Here is a 25,805-nt window from a genome sequence, read left to right as displayed (position 1 = left end):
TTAAGTCTCTTCTTCCATTGAGTCATCAGACAAATCCTCCCCCTCATAGAGGCCTTCAACATACTCTTTCTACCTGTCCACTTTCTCCTCTGTGTTTAACAATATAATACCCATTGCACTCTTGATGTCACCATCCTTTCTTTTAGTTTCAATGAAGATTGTTTGACTTTTCTATATGCTGTGACAATCCTTCTGACAATCATCTCATTTTTCATTTCTTCACATTTTTCATACAGCCATGACTGCCCCGCATTTCCTTCTCATTTCATTACTAAGGCATTTATATTGCCATATTACTCTGTCTCCCTGAACATTTTTACACTTCCTCTGTTCATCGATCATTTGAACAATTTCTTCTGTTACTCAAGGCTTCTTCGTAGTTACTTTCCTTGTATCTATGTATGACCATTCTGTGTCTGCCCGTTTTAGAGGTGACCACTCCTCTTCAACTGAACTGCCTATTGTGACACTCTTTACTGCAGTATTCACATCCTTAATGAACTTCAAATTTTTTTCATCATTCCTTAGTACTTCAGTAATCCATTTCCTTCCACAATGATTCTTCCATTTCATTCTCTTAAACTGTAGTCCACTCTTCATCATTACTAAATTACAATCTGAGTCTATCTCTGCTCCCAGATATGTCTTACCATCCAGTATCTGATTTTCTAATCTCTGTCTGGCCACGATGTAGAAAAGCCTGAATCTTCCTGTGTTTCTGGGTCCTTTCCAAGTATACTTTCTCCTTTTGTGATTCTTGATAAGAGGATCTGCTATTACTGTCTTAAATTTATTACAGAACTCAATTAATCTTTCTCCTCTGTCATTTGTGCTATACAGACCATATTCTCCCATAACCCTTTCCTCTGCAATTGTATCCAGTTCCCAATGGTTATTAAATTATTATTCCCCTGTACATACTGAATTACCTGTTCAGTATTGTCATATACTTGCTCTGACTCTTCATCTTCTGCTTGCAACATCATCATACATATGTGAATTATTGTTATGTCTGAACTATTGTCAAATCTTATGAGAACAACCCTATCACAAAGCTGATCACTGCAGCTCACTCTCTGCCCTGCTTTCCATTTCTTAATTAATCCTACTCCCATTACACCATTTTCTGCTGCTGTTGATATTACCTTATCTTCAGCTGACCAGATATCCTTATCTTCTTTTCATTTCACTTCACTGACCCCCACTATGTCTAAATTGAGTCTTTGCGTTTCATTTTCAGATTTTTTATTTTTTCTATTATGTTCATATTTCTGACCACCAATACTACGACTCATATGTTATCCCTTTATTAGTTATTCCAATTTTTGTCATTATCACTTACCACCTTCCCCCCTTAGCAGTCCCCTCTTGGAGGTCGAAATGGAGGATTAATTTGGAAGCTTTTTCCAATAGAGAGATCAGCATAACACTTTTTCAATTACAGTCTACATGCCCTGTAAATACACATTATGTGTCTTTAATGCAATGGTTGCCTTCTAAACCTGCTGATTCTTCCGCCTTTTAGGGGCAGTTTCCCACTCCAAGGGCAAGAGAATGCCCAGAACTTCTGTCCACTTCTCCGTCCTATTTGAAAACGCTGTTGGTAGAGCAAAGGTGATGTCTTAGACTGGAAATCTTCAATCGCTATTGCTAATGATTTTTATTCAAAATTTAAGTAGTGGCTGGGTGCAAACCTAGAAACCATTATGTTTTGATTACTAGTCAAAGATACTACCCCTGAACCACATGGTGCAATGTGCTATGAACTGACTTAAGGCTTCAGCTTACTCTAGTTCCTCTCCATATCACATCACCTTAAGTCGTGTTACTTCATCTGCTAATTTTTATCCATTTAGTATGGCATATATTTTTTACTAAGAAACATTTGGCTGTCATTTTAATGTATGGTGATGGATAATGCAATGAAAATATTCAATTACAAATGATTAGTAACCATAAGTATGTGTCACTAAAAACCACATGCCACCTCAGTGCTGAAAGGTCCATGGTTCGTGGAGGGAGAAAAATGAATATCATTTGTAAATTTAATGGGTATATGAAACTGGATACAAGTTATCATACAGTATAATATAGTTGTAGTTTTCAGTCTGAAGACTAGTTTGCTGCAGATCTCTGTGCTAGTCTATCCCACACAAGCCTTAGCTACAGAACCTGTTCATTGTACTCAAGCTTTTGTCTCTGTCTACTATTTTTACACCCATCTCCCTCAATTCCTTTCCATAAATAATTCATGATCCCTTGATTCCTCATAATGTGTCTTCACAGATTTCATAATAATGGAAAATGTGAAGTTGTACAGCTATTTTCATATGGCTGTTTTCAAAAATCTTGGATTATCTACCAATTGATCAGCATAGAAAGACAATGGTAGCTTCTTAAAAATTTATATCAAACTTCCTAAAAGCAGCCTTTTAGGGTAAAGATAAATATTTGTACACTTTCTTTTATGATCTAGTGTACTGATTATACATTATATTGATCTTATTTTTCTAACTGATTTACAGGCTTACTTTCAAATTTGCTGTATTAACTTTTTCCATCCATTATTTATCTGCAAAGAGAACATCATCAGTGGCACATTAGTAGTTGAGGTGCACTGCATTAACACTTAATCCTTCTTAATTGCCTCACTTTAAAGACCTGATAATTTCCTCTAGAACTGGTAGAATAATTTTTGCAATTGGACTCACCTTTCATCCCTACTTTTCAATTCTAAATGTCCCACAATCTTGATGAAATCTGACAGAGGCTGCAGTATAATTGTATACATTCTTTGGTATACTAACATAGGCCAAATCAGTGCCTTGTTACTCAAAGGCTGTTGATGAAGATTTTGTTGAGACCGAGTCAAAGTTCTCTCAAACTATATGAATCCAATACAGGGTGGTATTTAATATTATTCCAATCCATAATTTCATTTATTACTCTAAGAGGTCCATTGTGCTATATTCACTCCTAATACCTATTTGTCTAATGATGATTATAGTGAGTGTCTTGCACTCTATGGAGGAGTCTGACAGGTCTATAGTTTTTATGTCTTGGGAATCTGCTTTCTGGATGAGTAGAATAATTTCAGCATTGTTCCAGTTTTGGGAATATCCCCACAAATATTTGCACATCTCTGAGATCTCTTCAATGACTTAGGTGTCATTACGTTTTTCAGTATATTTACTTCTTAATGATGGTTATGTTAGTAATAAAAAATCAATTTCAGACAAGCTCTGTTTACACAGTCACACTAGATAAGAAATAATTTCCATGTAGGCTTTGAACCCTCTTCTAGCATTCAGAGCTGAGGTAATGCTATGTAGCAATCTCCCATTAGACATACAAAAGAGGGGGGCAAATGGGTATAAGCACTATAATTCAAATAAAACCGAAAACATATTTTACTCTCAACTTCTTACCTGATACTCAAGATTCAAGAACTGAGCAATTGTATAGCCACATGTACACTGCAAAATTAGAGAATTCTACAAAACTTACCCAGGCAGAAAAATGACCCATGATGGACAGAGCAAGGAGAATGTAAGAAGCACAGTATCAGTGGAAAGAATGGCATTCATGGCCAAGAGAAATCTACTAGTATCAAACAGATGCCTTAACTTGAGGAAGAAATTTCTGAGAATGTAAATTTGGAGTACAGCATTCTATGGCAGTGAAACATGGACTGTAGAAAACTGGAACAGGAGAGAGTCAAATCAAGTGAGATGTGGTGCTACAGAAGAATGTTGAAAATTAGGTGGACTGATAAAGTGCAGAATAAGGAGGGCCTCCACAGAATTGGCAGGGAAAGGAATATATGGAAAACATTGAAAATAAGAAGGGACAGGATGATAGGACATGTATTAAGACGTCAGGGAGTAACTTCCAAGGTAGGAGAGGGACCTGTAGAGAGTAAAAACTGTAGAGGTAGACAGATATTGGAATACATTGAACAAATAATTGACGATGTACGTTGTAACTGCTACTCTGAGATGAAAAGGTTGGCGCAGGAGAGGAACTCAGGGCTGCCCACATCAAACCAGTCAGAAGACTGATGACTCAAACAACAACACTGCAACCATGCTTTTGTTAACGTCCTAGGAAGATGACTCATTCTTTAATAAATACTGTTATGAGCAAGCAGAAATCATTTCAGTAGTATGATATAACCAATAACTGGAATGAGATTTTTCACTTTGCAATGGAGTGTGCACTGATATAAAATTTCCTGGCAGATTAAAACTGTGTGTCAGACTGAGTCTCAAACTTGGGACCTTTGCCTTCCACAGGCAAGTGCTCTATTTACTGTGCTACCAAAGCACAGATCATGACCCATTGTCGCAGCTTACCTTCTGCCAGTACCTCATCTTCTACCTTTCAAACATGACAGAAGCTCTCCTGTGAAACATGAAAGACTGACACTCCTAGAAGAGTGGATACAGTGGAGACATGGCTTAGCCATGGCCTTGGGGACGTTTTCAGAATGAGATTTTTACTCTGCATTGGAGTGTGTAGTTATATGAAACTTCTTGTCAGGTTAAAATGGTATGCTCAACCTAGACTCAAATTCGGGACCTTTGCCTTTCATGGGCGAGTGCTCTACCAACTGAACTTCACAAGCATGACTCACAACCTATCCTGACAGCTTCACTTACACAAGTGCATCATCTCCTACCTTCTACCTTTGCAGCAGAGCTACTGTAAAGTCTGGTAGATAGGATACAAGGAAATGACAAGTAAAGCTGTGAGGACAGATCGTGAGCTGTGCTTGGGTAGCTCAACTGGTATAGCACTTGCACCTGATAGGAAAAGATCCCAAGATTGTGTCTCGATCTCACTCACAGTTTTAATCTGCCAGAAAGTTTCATATCAGAGCACACTCCACTGCAGAGTGGAAATCTCATCCTGCAAATATCCCCCAGGCTGTGACTAAGCCATGTCTCCACAATGTCCTTTCTTCCAAGAGTGCCAGTATTGCGTGTTTCACAGGATAGCTTCTATGAAGTTTGGAAGGTAGGAGATGAGATACTGGCAGACACAAAGTTATGAGGATGGGTCATGAGTCATGTTTGGATAGCTCAGTTAGAAGAGCACTTGCCCAGGAAGGCAAAGGTCCTGAGTTTGAGTCTGTCAGGTATACAGTTTTAATCTGCCAGGAAATGTCATAACCAACAGCTGTTTAATGTAACTGAAGAAGTAACATTTCTTTAAGTAGTTGCTTTCTGCTAGATTTACTGCTGAAAACTGATGGTATATAATTGTTTAATAATAGTTAATTATCCATAGAGTGTAGAGTTTTTATTAGCATTCCTGGTGTGAATTTTAAATCTTTTTCCTTATTGGTGTGCAAATGCTTGAAATGTATATTTTGCTTTTAGTGTCTTTCTTTTAGATGGTCATTTGTACTGAATATTAAAGTGAAATGATAACTAAATGAAGATCCTACACTGTCAACAGGAATTGATATATATCAACGGGGACATTTGAAAATGTGGCCCCGACCGGGACTCAAACCCGGGATCTCCTACTTACATGGCAAATGCTCTATCCAACCGAGCCACCAAGGGCACAGAGGATAGTATGACTGCAGGGATATATCCCTTGCTAGCTCCCCTTGAGACCCACATTCCCAACTTAATGTCCACACACTACATTCGTAGTGCCCCTGCCCATTACACTCATTACTTGTGGCAGACAATCTCACCGAGTCCTGTGAGAGTTCAGGCAATATGTGTGCATCCGCAGAGAAGAAGAAGGTCAATGGCCAGTTAGCCTTAACTATATGATGATGGTATCTGTTCTTTCGGACTTGTCCGAAAGAACAGATACCATCGGTGACCATGCAGTGCTCTAAAATGAGATACAATCTTCATATAGTTAAGATTAACTGGCCATTGACCTTCTTCTTCTGTGCAGATGCACACATATTGCCCAAACTGTTAGGGGACTCAGTAAGATTGTCTGCCACGAGTAATGAGTGTAATGGGCAGGGGCACTACGAATGTAGTGTGTGGGCATTAAATTGGGAATGTGGATCTCACGGGGAGTGTAAAAGGGATAAATTCCTGCATTCACACTATCCTCTGTACCCTCAGTGGCTCAGATGGATACAGCATCTGCTATGTAGGCAGGAAATCCCGGGTTTGAGTCCCGGTCAGGGCACACATTTTCAACTGTCCACGTTGATGTATATCAATGCCTATCAACAGCGTAGGGTCTTCATTTAATCATCATTTCATTCTGGAGCGCTGCATTGTCACCAAAGGTATCTGTTCTCTTGGACATGTCTGAAAGAACAGATACCATCTTCATATATGAATATTAAAGAGTGTTGTCTGTTCTTCACAATAAAATAAGATGGAAAAGCTTCATAAGGAATCCTCTTCATGACATGTTGGCCCAATCAAATGTTATTATTCAGGGTCAGCTTTGGAACAGACCATGGAACTAACAGTTAACGACATGTTATGTTGGTGAAAGAAACCAACCTTTCCATGTTGATTGAAGTGGGGGTGTACCAAGTTATCTCCATCAAAACTGATATATTGGTATGAATTTTTGACCTTCACAGCTTTGAACCGTTATCACAAGACATATTTTGCTGAGATTATCAAGGTTTCTGTAAGGAACCAGTTGGAGTTTATGTGGCGGCCATTAACTTCATATGTCTTCATTCTAGTGTTCAGATCTTCACATTTCTCTGCACATAATAAGACTGTACAACACTTTAATTAGTTGTGTGGAAATCACGATTCTTTTTACCTCATTTTATGTATGCAATCATGCAAAATTCACAAATATAACACTGCAGAGTGTAGATGCAGGTCCATTGAGTAAAATTTCTTTCTCTGGCAGTGGTGTAATGATCCCTGGAGTGCATGTATCACAGAAACCAGTAGCTTATGGAGTATAGTTCAGATTTTCTTTTACAACTAAAATGAGAAGAAATAAAATATTACATTTAGAGCTGTAGATACTTAGCATTTAGAAATTTCAGCTAGCCTCTGATAAAATTTATAAACATTTACATTCCTCTGCATGCAACAGGGAATATAGCTAACAATTCTGGATCTTTGTAAACAATTCTTACAGATGGCTAAAACAGTACAAAACATCATATTGAAAATAAGTTTCCTTGTTGTGCTGAAAAAAGTAATTTACTTAAGCTTCATAACACTTTTGTTGGTAGTGAGAATTCAATAAAAATCAAAGAGGCAAATGATCCCACAGTAGCAAGATCTTAATGCGATAGTATACAATTACCAGTACATATTAAGAAATATGGCTGTTCTTAAATGTCAGAAAAATGTGCTGAATATCCATTAAGCAATGTTAATCAACAGAACACTAATGAGAGCACAGGTTACACGTTTCCACTCTTATCGTAAATTGTTCAGATACTTCTATTACACTATTTTAGATGACCATTTGTGTTCTAAGGTACTTCCCATAATTTATGTTACCACCTTTCTTGTCTACAGTTATTTTGTACAAGTAATTATGACCACTGAAAGGAAGGCTTATAACAGTTACTTTAGGTCAAATGTGCCTCTACAGTTAATACATTTTCATAGTTCGCATTGCTTTAATCTTCTTTCACAATCAATTTTGGTTCATTTCTGGTGTACAATAGTGAATACTACAATAATTGTGCAAAATAAATGTAGGTTACATTTTCAAACTTCTGTTTCATTTTACTTATATTTCTTTCTATTTATGTCTTGAAAATTTGCCTACAAGAGCGTACACATGCAATATACAATAAAACTGTTTTTCTGAATATTTGTTTATTTGTTTAGGAGAACGCAATAAGGGATGGCAATTCGGTGAGAACCTGAGAACTCACTCCACTGGCTGGTTTCCATTGGCATACACAGAAATGATTTTTGATGGCATTGATGACAGGTGAGATTTGAGAATGTGAATGTTGTGTAAGCCTCCTTTACATCGATAAATTTTGCATGTTGAGAGAATTTAGAGGCCAAGTAAATATATTTATAGACATGAACTTCTATTTGAAATGATATTGTGCATACACCTCAATATCATTTCTACACTTCAACTTCCTCTCTCCTCTATCTACTGAGTGAGAGAGTGTAAAAAAGACAACACATCACATGATCTTGGATAGCAAGAAGGATACCATTACTGTCACTATTTGCTTTTTTTGTTTAAGTTTATGCATTGTGGTTTTTCTCTCTCTCCCCTTCCACCATTTTTTAGTTCTTAGTGGTGGCAGTCCCCAATGGTATACAACAAACAATACCTACAATAATATTTTGCAAGTACACAATTTATTATTGACATTAATTACCAAACATGTTCCACCCCAGTTGTATCATCCTCAGTGCACTTTTTTCTTTTATTTTTCTGAAATACATACTTACAGACTATATTTAGGTTAGAAAACATGTTACATGAGTTTTGTTGTTATTTAAATTGTATGTGTACTTTACCTTTTATTTTGTGTTGCTTGTATTCTGTGGCTTCCAATCAAAATCAGCCACAGATCTTAATTAGAACATCATGTTATTTGCAAACATAAAGGATGTTAGAGTATCATCTGCATTGAATTTTTGTTGACAAAATAAAGGATATGAATATGTGCAATAGTTACACTACTCTTATTTGACTTCACATCAATTTACACTCACATACCAACTGAAGAGACAAGCACAATAATTGAAATAAACTATGACAGACCAACACTACCCCACAAACATAGGCACAAGAAGTCTCAATCTTTTTGAGAATAATCACGGGGCAACCTTACTTCAAATTCAAGAAGAAATTCTATACCCAACAGGAAGGGCTCTCCACGGGTTCACCCATAAGTGGCCTGCTGACCAACATCTTCCTTAACCACCTCAAAAACAAAATCTTTGAAGAAATAATAAAACAAAAACAGTGGAAAGTAATATATTGGTGCAACTATGTTGATGACATAATTGTTTGGTAGATGAAGCATGTCCCCAGATACTACAGTTACACAAAGATGTCATTACTGATCACCCAAAAATGCTCTTCACTCTTGAAACTGAAACAGACAAAAAAATAAATTTCCTACTCATCAGAGTAAAAAATAAAAACCATGAACAGCAGTTCTCAGAATACAGAAAATCTACATCAACTAGTATAGTTATTCACAACAGGGAAAACCACCTGACAGCCTGCAAACAGGGCAGCCACAGGTAGTTCACACACAGACTGAACACAATTCTAATAGACAAAGGTAGCTACATACAAGAGCTAAACATAATTTAAGAGACTGCCGCAGAAAATGGTTACAAAATAAACACTATTGACAAACTAAACCATAAAATAAAAACACAACTGACAATGAACATACACAACAGTATCACAGCACAACACACCAGTTACAACCATCCAACAGGAACACATAAGGCACACAAGATGGAGAAACCACAAACAACAGGAAAATATGGCACACCCTCATATTTAACAACAATATAACTCACAGAATAGGTAAAATTATAAAAAATCCAGGTATACATGTGGTATATTAAACAAAAAACACACTGCACAAAAGATTAAAAATACTCAACACTACCACAGGGAAATTCAACAAAGCAGGTATATACCAGCTAACCTATAAGGACTGCAATTCAGTATACTTGGACAGCTGTAGGAATTTCAGGATAAGATACTCAGGACATCTAAGAGCACTGAAAAGTGACATCATATGTTCCACATTTGCAGACCACGTCATTAAAAACAATTACCACCCCAGTGATGTAGAAGCAGACCTCCAAATTCTAAAACATAGTTACCTCCTGTTTCATTTTTAAAAAAATAGAAGAAAATACTACATCCAAAAATTCATCACCATGGATAATGATCTCACTTACAAGCACTGGGTTTCCACATTAACAGGTAGATGTAAACTATAATGTAAACAAATTGATTTATGGCTGGAGTGCATTTAAAAACAGACACATAATTTAAGAATTAACTAAAGAGCATATCCAAATGACATCATGACAGAGAGGTATTCATACTCATAATGGGATACTAAAGGATGAATGAAGCAGAAGAAACTGCTTTATGCTACATTATGATGCATCCTGACCATCACATCATATGATGGAGAAAAAAATGATAATGAAAAATGTGTATTCTGAACCTATAAACCATAAAAGTATTGACATAAATATGTAGGTTTCTGCAGTTGGTGTCAAGACAATTAAAATTCATCTGGTGTTGTACTGCCTAATTGCCTAAAATATAAAATACTTTAAAATATGAGAGGCGATTGAAATTATTAAGCTGCCTGACAACATTAATGCAGAGGATCACTACAAACTGCCATCTCTCCAGGTCTAACAGCCCATGAGTGGGACAGAAACCTCACTGATTATGGACATGACAGCCTAAACAAACAGCTGTATAGGAACAGTCAACACATTTCCATGCATGCCAGGAAGAAAGTGTGCCCACCAGAAGCCAAGTGATGATCTCGAGCATCAACGATCATCAACAAACTGGATAGTCCTACCCTCTCCCTCTCATCATGCCTAGCCTATTATATGCTCATGCCAATAAAGCCCCAGCAACATGAGGAATTCACACTGGTAGTTTGTGACAAATTGGAGAACCTTTCCTCCAGTAAAATGAGTCTTACTCTCAGGTACACCATTGCAGTATGGTCAAAATGTTGGTTTTATAGTTTTAAGGTAGTTTACATTTCAGATAATAACACAGTACAACACCCAGAAGAATTTTAATCATCAATAAAAGTATTCAGGAGGTCATAAGAGTTGACAGCCTCAGGAGAGTACAAAATAAGATTGGTATGAGAAATGGACTACATATAACAAACAATTTAACTAGCATTATGATATATTTACTTTAATTTGCAGTTTGAATGTTTTTCGAAGGCAAATCAGAGTAACCATTTCTAATTACATCCACTTCTTGTTTTTTCAGTTCACCAACAGACAGTGCTTGCCTTGATGCAATCAGCAATGGAGCAGCAACACCAGCCCATCACAGAGGTGGCAGCAGTAGTCCTCCGGGTAAAGCAGGCCACAGCCCCAACCCTTCTCTTAGCAATACCCACTCTCGTGCCCCTGCACCACAGTCTGCTAGAGTAGGCTCTCCCCCCATGAATCACCGACCACTAAGAAGACAGGTGCGTTACATGGCTTTTGCGTAGTTGATGAGTGGCATAATGGGAATACTAAACATTACATTCCACTGTAAAAGAAATATTTTCTGATAAGATACATTTTCATGGTTAGAAAACCACAAGCAAGCATCTTGACTACTGTTACTGACTAGTTTACAGAATTACTTCCACAGAGTAACAAAACACAGTCGTTTTTCATTCCTAAACTATGATAATGTAAATGATCATAGTTTGAATGGTTAACCTTCCTTGTATCTGCTAACCTAAATCTCATGTATTAGGTAAATTTGCAGTCTAAATTTCTACTACAACATATTATTCAGGGAGGAATGACGCATTTGTGGCATAAAGTTACACAAGATTTAACACAAAATAGTTTTTCTGCTTTTGTAAGTCATTATTGCTGGAAACTGGGAAGAGAGGGCACAAAACAAGTTATAGCCTTTGATTCTACAAAGCAGCAATCAGACAAGCATAGTAAACAGATGTGCACATTCTGTTTGAGCATAAAGGAAGTTATCACATAGACTGGATAGAAGCTATGCTACAATGTGCTTTTTTTTTATCTGTCTATCCAATTCATAATGTATAGCTGGTAAGTATGGGATTTCTCTTTCCATTGCTTATTTTCTTTCCAGAGTTTTCACTAATCATATAAACGTATTTCACTTATCTCATGCGTCTTGCATACCAGGTGGAATAGTTTTGTCATGGTATTGTTAGTTCTGACAAAATGTTGTCTACTACAGGGTCCTTGTTTCAACTTTGCTCTTTCAGTGCTCTGTCAAATTCTTCTCACAGTATTGTATCTCCCATCTCACCTTCATCTATGTTCTCTTCCCTTTCTACAATACTGCCTTCGAGTTCGCTTCCCTTGCATAGCCCTCTATATACTCCTTCAACCTTTCAGTTTTCACTTCAGTGCTTAGCACTGGTGTTTCATCTCAGCTCTTGATATTCATATAGTTGCTTCTCTTTCCTCCCAAAATCTCTTTATTTCCCTATGGGTCGTATCTATTTTCCACTAGTGACGTATGCTTCTAATTCCTTACATTTGCACTCTAGACATTACTACTTAGCCATTTTGCACTTCCTGTAAATCTCATTTTTAGAAGTTTGTGTTCCCTTTTGCCTGCTTCATAAACTACATTTTTATATTTTCTCATTTCATCAATTCAATTAAATATTTCCTGTGATATGATACCCAAGGATTTCTAATAAGTCTTGTATTTTTACCTGTTTCATCCTCTGCTACCTTCACTATTTCATCTCTTGAAGCTACCCATTCATCTTCTACTGTATTCCCTTCCCCAGTCAGTCACTGCCAAACATTCCCTCTGAAATTCTCAACAACCTCTGGTATTTCAATTTATCAAGATCCCATCACTTTAATTTTCCTTTTTTCCTGCTGCTGAAGTGTCTTACAGTTTAAAATCTGGCTTTAAAATCTCTACCTCATCATTATATAATATTATGGAAAGGATAGATTGCTACTCACCACGTGGTGGAGATGGTGAGCTGCAGACAGGCACAACAAAAAGACTGCTAAACAACTAAGCTTTCAGTAAAAGACCTTCTGAAGTAGACAACACTCACACACATTCACACTAACACAACTCACACACATACATGACCACTGTCTCTGTCACTGTCTCTGGCCAGACTGGCCTCAGCACTTAGAGACAGAGTCATGTGTGTGTCCGAGCTGTGTTAGTATGAATGTGTGTGAGTGTTGTCTACTTCAGAAAAAGGCCTTTTGGCTGAAAGCTTATTTGTTTGGGTGCCTTTTTGTTGTACATGTTTGTGACTCAATGTCTTCATTGCGTGGTGAGTATAACTCTACCCTTTTCATAATACTGTCACTATTCCAGCCTGGATTTTCCGTTGTTTGATTTTACCAATACGTATTCAGTCTTTCCTGACTCTGTGAGAGTGATACATAGGAGGTTGTAGTAGATCCCTACCTTCATTGCCTAAAGTAGTTTTCTAGAAACTTTCTAAGTGGGCATTCTCTAGATAGTTTACATCTATTTCCAAGCATCTACCAATTCACTTCTTTCAGCTTCTTCATGACATTCTTCCATGAGTCAAACAAACCTGACCATTCATACTGCCTTTCTTTATACCCATTCAGTATCCCCCATTAGTACCATTTGGATGAGTCCAAAACATTTGAGCAGTTTTCTATTATAGGTTGCACAAGTGTTTGAATATTTTGAATGCAATCTCATTTGTAGACTGAGTGCAGTTACCTAGTGTTCTATCAATCTTCCCCAGCCTGCCCTTGCCTTTCCCTCTGCTGAGACTATATGATTGTTCACTTTCATATCCCTACAAATTGGTACACACAAGTATTTGTATGAGTTGATAGGTTCCAACAGTGACTCACTAATGCTGCAGTCATAGGATACTACATTTTTCGTTTTTTGAAGTGCACAATTTTACATTTCTAAACATTTAATGTGAGTTATTAATCTTTGTACTTTGTACCACACATATCAAGCTTCAGGTGAATATTTGCGCACCTTTTTTCAGATGGTACCTTGCTATAGATAGCTACATCATCTGAGATTACTGTTAATATTGTCTGCAAGGTCATTAATATACAACATTAACAGTAAGGATCCTAACACACTTCCCTGGGGTGCATCTGAAGTTACTTCTACATCTCTCAGTGATTCCCCATCCATGACAACAAGCTGTGTCCTCCCCACTAATAAATCATCCATCCAGTCACAGATCTTGCTTCATAACCCTTATAAATGATTTTTGATAACAGGCATTTGTGTGGTACTGATTCAATGCTTTTTGGAAGCCAAGAAACACTGCATTTGTCTGTCTGCCTTCATCCGTGGCTTTCATGATGTCATGTGAGAAAAGTATGAGCTGTGTTTGACGTAATCAATTCTTTCTTTCTTTCTTTATTTATTTATTTAAACAAAATCCATGATGGTTGTCATGAAGGTGTCATTTCTCATTAGGATACTTTCAGGATGAGTTCTTTCAACCTATCAAGTTTTGTCATAATTGTCATTACTCTTTGACTTATTATTTATTCAATATACCAATCAAATCTTCAGCATTATTCTGTAGTGACATATTTCAAAAACTTTTATCACCACCTTCCCTGTACAGTCCATCTGTAGAACTCATCTACTATTTTTAGTCTGTCATTACCTCATCAGTTCTCATAGCATTGCCTGATCTACATTGACTACATTCCAATACCCTCATTTCACTGTTGTTAATGTTCATCTTATAACCTCCTATCAACATCTTATCCATTCTGTTCATCTGACCTCCCAAGTCCTTTCCTGTTGCTGACAGAATTATAATATCATTGACACATCTTAAAGTTTTTATTTCTTCTCCCTGAACTTCAAGTCCTTTTCCAAGTTTCACCTTGATTTCCTTTACTGCTTGCTCCTTGTAAATGTTGAATAATGAGGGGGTAGGCTATATTGTTACCCTCTCAGCTATTGCCTCCATTGCATACTTATTACTTTTGGAAGTGCAGTCTGGTTTCTGCATAAGTTGTTGCTTCATAAATTTCATCCCTAATGGCTTCAAAATTTTAGACTGTATTCCAGTGAATGTATTCAGTAGGGACCATAAAAACAGTAACCAATCAAATAAATATGAGAAAAAAAGTAAATATTGGGAAAAGGATGTATTAGAGTACCATAGCAAGAACTTGGGTTTATAATGAGAAGCTCAACCACAGTGATTTTTATTTGGTCCCATTTGACTACAGTACATTTTGTAAGGAGTAAGTACCTCTATGTCATGGTATTTTAGGTTGGCAATGTAGAATGTAACTTATTTGTAGTAATGGTCAGTAAAACTGGTTGGCTTCACTGCAAAAGTATTTCAGTATAAGTGTGAATCAAATGTAAATTGGAATTTTTATTTTGCTTGCCTTTTTGTAGATGAAGAGCATCATGATCTCTGCTTACTGTTGCTTTCATTTCCAGTGACATTTCTGCACAGTTAGAATATTGTTGTACCATTTCTTTGGTCAGAATCACAGGGCCAGAGCAAAAGGTACCATTATCTTTTGCGCAGGAGAGTGTGAAACTTTCCAAAATTTTGAAAACGTTAGTGGCACAAATAGGGGACAACACCTTGAGAAAGGTTTTACTGGGATGGAAACGGTTGAGAATGCTGCTCATTAGTTCTGCCAGTCTCCCAATGGGGAAGTTCCTTACAACAGACTTTTTTTTTTATTTTAAAGTTCTTCTCAACACTTTTCTCCACAAACATCATACCGTGAACTCAGCATACCATCCCCAGTTGTTGGATCAAACAGAATTTGCATATCATCACAAAAGTCATGGATTTCCAATCTAGGATGTGATCATGCTTCATGACAATGCTCAACCCCACACAGCTGCCTACAGCAAAAAAAGGGGGATTTTTCTGGACTACATTAGAACATCCTCCATACAGTCCACACTTACCATTCTGTGATTTTCATTTGTTTGGGCCACTAAAGGAAGCAGTCAGGCACAGATCTGATGGCAATGGTACCTTTCAGGAGTCTACATAGAAAAATAAGTTCATGTGCATGAATTTTTCTGAAACTAAAATAAATTTATAGAAAAATCCAGAATATTTGATTCACCCTCATACTACACCACTCCTTTTCTTAAAATACTTCAACCAGCCTGGATTTGCAAAAAATTCAATACTGTACTTGTCTGTTTTGGAAGCTCTTTTCAGCAACTGAGGTCCTGGTATGAATTCATTCTGAAGCCTAGCTTGTTTGTACTAAACAGACAACACTGTCACTACATCTTTTTGTTTAGCCATTCTTGTAAGCTTTTCCCTGGTCTCAAACGTACTGTGCTTGGCATCACAATTTGATTCCAATTTTGTAATTATTGTCAACAGTGTAGACTTAGTAGTGCTAACTGTCTACAGCTTTCTATTTTCTACCTCTGTTAGTCATCAACTGCCTTAAGCTGCCCTGTCTTCATATTAAGTGAAAAAGTAATTTCTTTTCATCCTGATTGCCCTGCCTTTGCCATACACTGTTCCAGACTGTGTTTAAAAGATACAAAAAATCCAAAGAATTTGACACAGGGTTCACTGATTTTGATATGCATTCAGTAACTTTGACATACTCAACACGAATTTCAGTAACTGACAAATGATTTGACAATGTCAGTACCCAAAGACAAATGGCAAAATTTGCTTTGTTTGTTCAATCTACAAAAATGAGTCAATAAATCTGGGTGATGTCACAACTGCAGAAAACAATTATATTTGTTTGTCTGTGAAGAGAGAACATTTTGCATTAAACAGTTATCGTTTTGTGCTAAAAGATAAAAAGCATGAAATTACATAATATTTTGTTTTGTCTAGTGGATTTTTCAATTTTAGTGTTTTCACATTAAATTTTTTTCTTCCAGTTCATTTCACGTGCACTGAATAAAGTATCTGTAAATGCAAGAGACTATTTTTTAAATGTAGAAGCTTTATATGTGTACTGCAATTTATTTCCTGGTGTAATATTAAAGTTCTAATAAAGGAAAGTAATTAACCTCATAGTTTTAATTACCAGTTAAAATTAACTGTTTTGTTCAATTCTGAATGTAATGATACTGGTTACATCAGTGTTTCAAAACAGACAATTTCATAAAAAATCAAATAATTTCAGCTTCATAATTTTTCACATGAATACAAAAAAATAACAGCTGTGTATTTTAATATGTTCTAACACGGCAATAACAAAGCAGAAATAATAAAAAGTGCATTATTTCACAACATTCAGCCTTTATTTTCATTCTCTTCCATTCCAAAATTTTTATGGAAATTTTTCATTTTACTACTGCTTCTTGTTCCATCCACAGTCACACGGCATACTTATTATTATCCTCTTTTCATGGAATCATTGACAGTTAGGTTTATTTGAATTCAATATTCCACTTTTTTAGCTATCTGATACACCTTATATTCATGTAATGGTTAAAGAAGTTGTTGTGACTACAGAGCCATTGTTTGCCACAGAATGTACCAGTTCCTTGGTTCTCACACTCTTTTTTAGTAAGATAGGAAATTTACAAGATTCATGTTACATCTCCATGAATCTGTGTTAAATGGACTCCATAAACCTTACTGTACAGAAGAAGTCGAACAACTGCAAAATTTTTTAACATTATATATAAAATATCTTTGGTACATAACAGTTGTTCAGAGTTGTTAATTTATTTAAAATGTATTAATTTTCTTGTTTCAGCCTGGTCACAATCAGAGTGTTCCTACCCATATTAATATTGGACCCCCACCATCTCTTCCTGCTCCAGTACCAAGACGCAAGTTACCCCCACCACCACTGCCCCCTCTTAGAACCACAGGGGCAAGCACCAGCCTCCACAGTAGCAATGACAGTGGCTTTAGTAATGACCCACCACCTGCTCCTGAAGTTGATTACTCAGATGATGAAACTTCAAAGTAAGTACAACCAAATTAGCTCAATATAAACTGTTAATTGAGTATTAAGGGTCAATGAATATTTCTGTCTTTAGAGCCAGCTGCACACACAATATCCACATTTTTTAAACTATTTCTATTTGTTTGGTTTGATGGATGATGACTTCATTTTAGCACACACAGTTCATTGATAATGTAACTAAATTTTCTGAAAAATATGAGAAATAATTATTAATAGTAATTCAGAGTAATTTAGTACTTTTCATTGCTATTCTTGTAGAACAAATAATTGACTGGGATTTGCCTTTCACGTCAATACTTTTATGTTTAACAGTTTTAGAGCTATACATGTTCCAGCTCAGTTAAGCTGTCATCAGCAGATGTTCTTATTACATAATATGAAATTTCACCATCATTCCTACCATTGATTAGACACTTTCATGATCCTTGAAATTATTCTGAAATGAACTGTTCACATGAATATTTGAATACTTCCACTGTGGTGAGGATGATCGTGTTTCTCTCTTGTATACAGTACAGTTACATTAAAATCTTATATTATTATATGCAGTGTCTGACAAAAGAAGTGGAGCATCCAGAATGGGCACAGGGAACAAAATGAAACTTCATTGATTCAGAGGATTTGTGATGATTTTCCAGTGATTACAATATCAAGTCAAATTTACAATGTATTTGGCAGTATGAACAGGATTATGAGTCCCTCTCCCACTTGGATGGAGGCATTAATTCAGCTGGGAGGGTGTCACAAAGCTGTTTTATCTTTTCATGGGGCACACTGGCCTACAACTCTTGTAACTAGTCCTTAAGGTTCTTGATACTGTCCGATCTGGTCTCTTACATGTTCTATCAGGGATGAATCTGGTGATCTTGATGACCAGTGGAACACCTCAACATCACACAGACAATATTTAGACACACAGGTTGTATGTGGACAGGCATTGGCCAACTGAAAAACGGTGCCACAAGACTGTCACATGAGAGGTAACACATAAAGACACAGGACGCTGTGACATGCCGTTTTGCCAATAGAGTTTCCTCAGTCACTATCACCCATGCCCTGGAGTCACACCCAATGGCTCTATGTGCCATAATGTGCTGTTCCTCTCCAAACCATTGGAAGAATGAGCCCTCTCACTATGTTATAGCCATATTTGCCATTGAAGGTCATCTGGAGTAATGCAGTACTATGTTTCATTACTGAACAAAATTCATCAGCACTCATGCTTCTTGGTCATGGAACCATTCCAAATGCAGCCATTTTTTGTAGTGTTAATGACAATCTATGCATGGGGTGGTAGTTCCCTAGTCCAGCTGCTGTTAGCCCATAACTAACTGTGTCAAATAATGCAGAATTTTGCAGAGAATTCATTACTTGTTCTTGGATGGCAGAGGCAGATGTGAAGGTTTTATGAAGTGTGTGGTGCACAATACAGCAGTTCTCCCTTGGGGTAGTCAGATATGATTGGCAACAATTGTGAGGATGAGAACATTTGCTATGCAGTCCAACATGGGCCACTGTAACACCCAAATGCCCCACAGATCTGGCGACTGCATGACTCCACCACCTGGCCAAATGGAGACCCAAAATGAATCCGGTTTCAAACTCTGTCAGATGCTGATAACACTGTCTCACATGATAATAAGGCACCTCCATGTCCTTCACAGTGCTCACTCAACATCTGACTTTGTTCATGCCCTTTTATAAGACAACACCATGAGAAATTCATACTTGAACATACATGCAAATCCTGGTCAAGAGCCTTCAGGTCGTGCTATGTATTTGACCAAGACTGCCATCTGTGCAATGTCCTCCGTATGTTGCAGGCGTCAGTCATGGGCAGAACGGAGATCTGTATAGCTGTGAGTGCACTGCGTCAGAGCTAAGTGAATTTGACTGAAGGCAAATTGTTAGTGTTCATAGCCTGGGTGCTTCTGCAATTAAGGGAGCCACAGAGTTTTTGGCGTTTCAAGAGGCACCTTATCAAAGATTTATACTGAATACAGGGGAAGTGAGAAAATGTCATCTGCCAAGTCACAACATGGACAAAAATGTAAGTTGAGTGATCATGACAGGCAGTCATTAAAGAGGAATGTGATGAAAAATAAGAGGATGACAGCCCAAAAAGTCATTACACTACCAAAAGTAGCACTCTCAAACTCAGCCAGCACTAAAACAGCATGAAGGCAGCTCCATACACCAAGAATTGTATAAAGAGCCGAAATTTCAAAACCACTTATCAGTGATGCAAATGCCCATAACTGGAAAATGTGGTGCTGAAGCCATAAAACCTGGAATATGGCATAATGGAGAAATTTCATTTGGTTGGATGAATCTTATTTCACACTGTTTCCCACTTCTGACCAAGTGCACATCCCAAGAATGAAACATGTTGGAGGTTCAGTGATGATTGGAGCAGCCATATCATGGTATTTTGTGGTCCCTATGGTTACTCTGCAAGGCCACATTATTGCAAAGCATTGTGTACCATTTTGGCTAATTAGGTCCACCCCGTTGTACATTGTTTGTTTCCCCATGGTGATGCTGGGTCCCAAGACAACAAGGTCACTGCTCACACACAGCTCACATCATCCAGAACTGGTTATGCGAGCATAAGGATCTCTCTTGGCCACCACAGACAACAGATGTCAATATTATTGAGCCTTTGTTCTCAACTTTGGAGAGAGGGATGTGTGATCTTATCCACCTCCATCAGTGTTACCTAAGCTTACCACTATTTTGCAGGAATAATGGTATAACGCTCCCTTGCAAACTGTACCAGACTTGTATTTATCCATTCTGAGAGGACTAGAAACTGTTTTGAATGGCATTGGTTTTCTGTCAATACATTAAGCATGGTAACATGTTGTGTTTTTGGTGTTTCCATATTTTTGTTCATCCCTGTATAGCCTACCAGCTCTGGTAACAACACTAAACAGGAAAAACACAAAAGCACTCTGACAGTGACTCTACCCATCACAGAGAACTACAACTCTAAACATTCACATATCTGCTGATGTACAAAGTTACATTGACATTTGACTATATCTTCTGGGTGCATCACTTATTCTGTCGGCTGGAGTAAGTAATAACCATGGAGAGTCTTTATTGTTGTTGCTTGCAGCTTAAGTTCTAAGTGCAATGTGTTGTGTCATCACAACATGTTATTAAAAATGTCAGAATTCACATAATCTTATAAAATGTGAAACAACAGCCTATGCTCAAATAATAAAGCACACCAAGAATATGAAAAATGAAACTTCTGGAATATGAAAAATAATTGGAAACATTATTAAACAAGTAACAAACATAAATAACAGTGCAATTAAAATTGATTTCCCAGAAAAAAGTTGCAAAATAAATGATGCATTGAAATTATTGGCCATCAAATTCAATGATTAGTTACTCACCAAGGCAGCAAATATTGTACTTACTAATAAACAACTAAATGCAAAAGCATTAGTCTCACTGTGATTAACCCTGTAATCAGGTCACTAAATGTAGTAATTTTGCCAGCAGTGGTGGTTTCTTATACAGTATTAAAATTTTGTACTGACTTATAAGTACTGCCCTTAGTGTCAATGGCTCTCTGGATACTTCATGACAGTCTTAAATATGCTGTATTATCACTCGTACATAAAATGTCAGATATGCATATAATCTCTAATTACAGACCCATTTCACTGTTCCAGTAGTCTCAAAAGTTTTTGAGGAAATAGAATATTGACTAATTTTTCTGAGCTGGGCTTGTTAATTACATCACAGTTTAGTTTCAAAAAAGGTGGTTAAGTTTCTATGATTTGCTTTTGCTTTTTTTTTTTTAATCTGCTTATTGACCTAGTCTATGTCATGAATGCCTGTGAACGAACGAATGAAGGGATGAAGAATGAATGAAAAGGAAATAGACAATCATGTAGAGAGATTATATCATAAATGAATCTAACCTCAGACTGGGAGAACATAAGATGTGGAGTCCCAAAAGGATTGGTACTGGGTCCACTCTTGTTTCTGACTTGCATTAAGAATATTGCATAAATTGCAGAAGTTTCTTTAAGGATCTTGGAATTATTACATAAACACCAGACACGACATAAAATAGTTTTCATGCAGGCCTCCAGTTTACTCCATTCAACATTTCATCATGCAGAGGCATTCTATTCCCATCTCCCATCCAATGTGAAGAAAGAAATTTGAAATCATGAGCAGCTCAAAACAAAATTAAAAATGTATCTGCATTTATTTGTCTGTCCTGAGCTTAACTTTTGTATACATAGTGTATAAATGGTAAATAAAATGAGGATTTTCAGAGAAATAGTAACGTAAACTACAGATACATCTGTTTATATTATAGCCTGAAGATGCAGTATGGTAAGCAAATACATCATTTTTTAGAATAAAGACAACCTCTGTTTCACAGTTTTTGGAGACTATTGTTTAGTCACATTAAGATTTTAAGTAATGAAAATATAAATGTCATTCAGCACTTGAGAATGAAGACTGGTCCTCCAAAAGGAAACACAATTTTTTCCACTGATTACAGTCAATTCTTTCTTGAGTTTGTGTAAAACATAAGTTTAGAATTGCACTTATTTTGCAGGAAACATTCATCAAAGAAAGCTGCATCTCTGACTCTCAGCAAGGAGAAGTTAAGAGGATGGTTGCTGTACAAATCTGCTCTTGACCTGTGGCAAGATGTTAACAACAACACCGGTCAGCATGAAATGCAAAATAATCATCAGATAGTCAGCAAGCAAGCATCAAGTTTGGCTCATCTGGCCACTCTAGGCAGATTTAGTTCAAACGAAAAACAGCTACAACCACCTACAATTGTTAAAAGAACCCGATCCTTATGGAAATTTAGGCGGCCACAGAATTCTGTAAATGGAGATGTGCTCGAAGGAATGGCCCTCTGGCAGCATCGTTCATTGGTTGATGTGCCATCAGCAGTGGAGTCTGAAGAGAAGAAGACAACAGAAGAGAAGAAGACAAATGAAAAGGCAGCAGTTGCTGTCCAGACAGAAGACTTATCAGACAGTGATTCAGATGAGTCCAACAGCAACTATTATTTACTAATAGAGGATCATCACCGTAGAGCATCTGTGAATGGATTACTTTCCTATGGACAGACGCTTAAGAAACGACTAAGCAAGCCTGACAGAGGGTCTAGATTTGATCAACGCTCTCAGACGACAGGAAATATGTGTGGCCCCTGGTATGATCTTTGGGGGCTAGATGAATCTGTGGTCAAATAAAGAAATGCAGATATTCACATTCATATTGGCTTAAAGCATAAATTATGAAATATTTAATGAACATTACCTGTTACTGCCAAGACTTGGTAGTTTGTAATAGAAGACCTACAAAGGATCAAAGGATGTGTAAGTGTGTGTGTTTATATAAGTATAAGTCACTCTTGTCATGTGCGTTCTGCTGAAGTGCTGATTCATCAAGTGAAACTGTGAGATGTGCTTAGTCAGTGTCAGCTAATTCACATATTGCATCAGTGAGAACATGATTAGAAATGAACAAATACTTTGGACAGTATTGTACTCTTTGATAGAAGAGAAGACTGTTACATATCAGTAGAAGGCTGTAATGCTGAATCAGTTTAATAATTCTCTCCTTGATGTTCTTAATGTATATAACACTTATGTGCCTAATGAAAATTCCTTAAATTTAAAAGTGAGTGGGTTATATACACATGCATGTATATTAAATGTATTAAACAATTTGGGAAATAATTTTGCAATTGCTTTAGAATTACTTACTCTTTTTCATTCTTTCCCAAAACTCTATGTAAAATACGTTTTTGAATAAAAAACATTAGCTTCATTATATCATTCAGTGGCAACCTCATATTCCTTTCAGTTTCACATGTTATTCATCAAGTAACACTGTTTTTTGATCTGTTTTTAGAGATTAGTCTATGTTTTCTATCCCTTAAAAATACAAACATCAAAACAAACACTAAAAAGTAAATTTGTCAACTGGTTTCATGAATGTCACTTTGATTTCCTGTGAATAATTTAAAACCATACTTATGTATAATTACTATTAAAAACAGTCTTGATCACGATTTATTTAACAAGGTGACCGGTTTCGACCACTACTGTGGTCATCTTCAGACCATTGAGTAGGAACCTCTTTCTGTTGGAGAATCACTACTGCTAATAGTAGTGATTCTCCAACAGAAAGAGGTTCCTACTCAATGGTCTGAAGATGACCACAGTAGTGGTCAAAACCGGTCACCTTGTTAAATAAATCGTGATCAATACTGTTTTTAATAGTAATTATTTATAAGACATTGATCACTGCTGTTCCCATAATGCATTCAAAAGTAATACTTATGTATGTTAATGGTAAGATTAAGCAACTGGTGACCTATGCTCGCTCTCTGGTCCTAATATGTTAGGTTTACATATTTTTTTGTCTACACTCTTTACATTAGTCAAGTTCTATGTAATGATTTTGCATTATGAAAAGTCCATCTCACCAAGACAGAAATGATTAACCTCTTCAATAATAATAATAATAATAATAATAATAAAGATTTTATTGTCTTTAGGCCACTACAGCAATTGACAATGTCAAATGAAGTTACAATTTATAATACAGTGTGATAAGGTATTGACTACTGAAATATTTTAGCTTATATTACAATAAATGTACAGTGGGTCATCTGTTGGATTACTGCATTTTACAGTTGAAGAATTCATTGATATCATAGAATGGGTGGGCAATAAACCATTCATGCAGTCTTTCTTTGAATGTATGTTCAGGAAGATCCTGTATGGCATGTGGCAGCTTCTTAAATAGTTTTGCCCTGTGACTTCATAGCTATTTATTGATTTTGATAGTCTGTGGTAAGGCGTGTATATGTGTTTGATGCTTCTTGTGTTGTAACAATGTACATTTTCTCTACGTTTCACATCTTGTAGGTTCTTCTTCGTAAAGATTAAGACATTGTATATACAGGGTGAGTCACCTAACATTACCGCTGGATATATTTCGTAAACCACATCAAATACTGACGAATCGATTCCACAGACTGAACGTGAGGAGAGGGGCTAGTGTAATTGGTTAATACATACCACAAAAAAATGTACGGAAGTATGTTTTTTAACACAAACCTACGTTTTGGAACCCTGTTAGTTTTGTTAGCACATCTGAACATATAAACAAATACGTAATCAGTGCCGTTTGTTGCATTGTAAAATGTTAATTACATCCGGAGATATTGTAACCTAAAGTTGACACTTGAGTACCACTCCTCCGCTGTTCGATAATGTGTATTGGAAGGCACCAAATTACGTAAGGATCCAAAGGGAACGGTGATGGACCTTAGGTACAGAAGAGACTGGAACAGCACATTACGTTCACATGCTAACACCTTTTTATTGGTCTTTTTCACTTACGCACATGTACATTACCATGAGGGGTGAGGTACACGTTCGACAGGCGTTTCATAGGACGTGGAGGACGCATAAATTGGCCAGCCCATTCTCCTGATCTTACACCTCTGGACTTCTTTCTGTGGGGTACGTTAAAGGAGAATGTGTACCGTGATGTGCCTACAACCCCAGAGGACATGAAACAACATATTGTGGCAGCCTGCAGCGACATTACACCAGATGTACTGCGGCGTGTACGACATTCATTACGCCAGAGATTGCAATTGTGTGCAGCAAATGATGGCCACCACATTGAACATCTATTGGCCTGACATGTAGGGACACACTCTATTCCACTCCGTAAGTGAAAACGGAAACCACATGTGTACGTGTACCTCACCCCTCGGAGGTGGTAATGTACATGTGCGTCAGTGAAAAAGACCAATAAAAAGGTGTTAGCATGTGGACGTAATGTGCTGTTCCGGTCTCTTCTGTGCTTAAGGTCCATCACCGTTCCCTTTCAATCCTTACGTAATTTGGTGCTCTCCGATACACACAATCGAACAGCGGAGGAGTGGTAGTCAAGCGTCAATTTTAGGTTACAATATCTCCGGATGTAATTAACATTTTACAATGCAACAAACGGCACTGATATGTTCAGATGTGCTAACGAAACTAACGGGGTTCCATTTAAAAAAAACGTAGGTTTGTGTTAAAAAACATACTTCCGTGCATTTTTTTATGGTTTGTATTAACCAATTACACTAGCCCCTCTCCTCACGTTCGGTCTGTGGATCCGATTCGT

General features: G+C 37.0%; 1 protein-coding gene across 2 annotated transcripts in view; it reads left to right on the top strand.

Moving 5' to 3' along the window:
- The window catches only part of LOC126458602 (brain-specific angiogenesis inhibitor 1-associated protein 2-like), a 911,857-nt gene extending 888,480 nt beyond the window's left edge, over nucleotides 1-23,377 (top strand). Inside the window, exons 9-12 of one of the 2 annotated variants that reach the window (XM_050095757.1) lie at nucleotides 7,806-7,911; nucleotides 10,954-11,158; nucleotides 17,397-17,611; nucleotides 22,207-23,377. In XM_050095757.1, coding sequence (XP_049951714.1) covers nucleotides 7,806-7,911; nucleotides 10,954-11,158; nucleotides 17,397-17,611; nucleotides 22,207-22,861 — 1,181 coding nt within the window. In that variant the 3' untranslated portion in view covers nucleotides 22,862-23,377. Of the gene's footprint in view, nucleotides 1-7,805; nucleotides 7,912-10,953; nucleotides 11,159-17,396; nucleotides 17,612-22,206 lie in introns of those variants that run through there. The other variant, XM_050095758.1, reaches the window with a different exon arrangement.
- Nucleotides 23,378-25,805: the final 2,428 nt, after the last annotated feature.

This window comes from Schistocerca serialis, chromosome 2 (genome assembly GCF_023864345.2).
Source record: "Schistocerca serialis cubense isolate TAMUIC-IGC-003099 chromosome 2, iqSchSeri2.2, whole genome shotgun sequence".
Lineage (NCBI taxonomy): Eukaryota > Metazoa > Arthropoda > Insecta > Orthoptera > Acrididae > Schistocerca > Schistocerca serialis.
The sequence above is the reverse complement of the archived record's forward strand: the minus strand, read 5'-3'. Positions and strand labels throughout refer to the sequence as shown.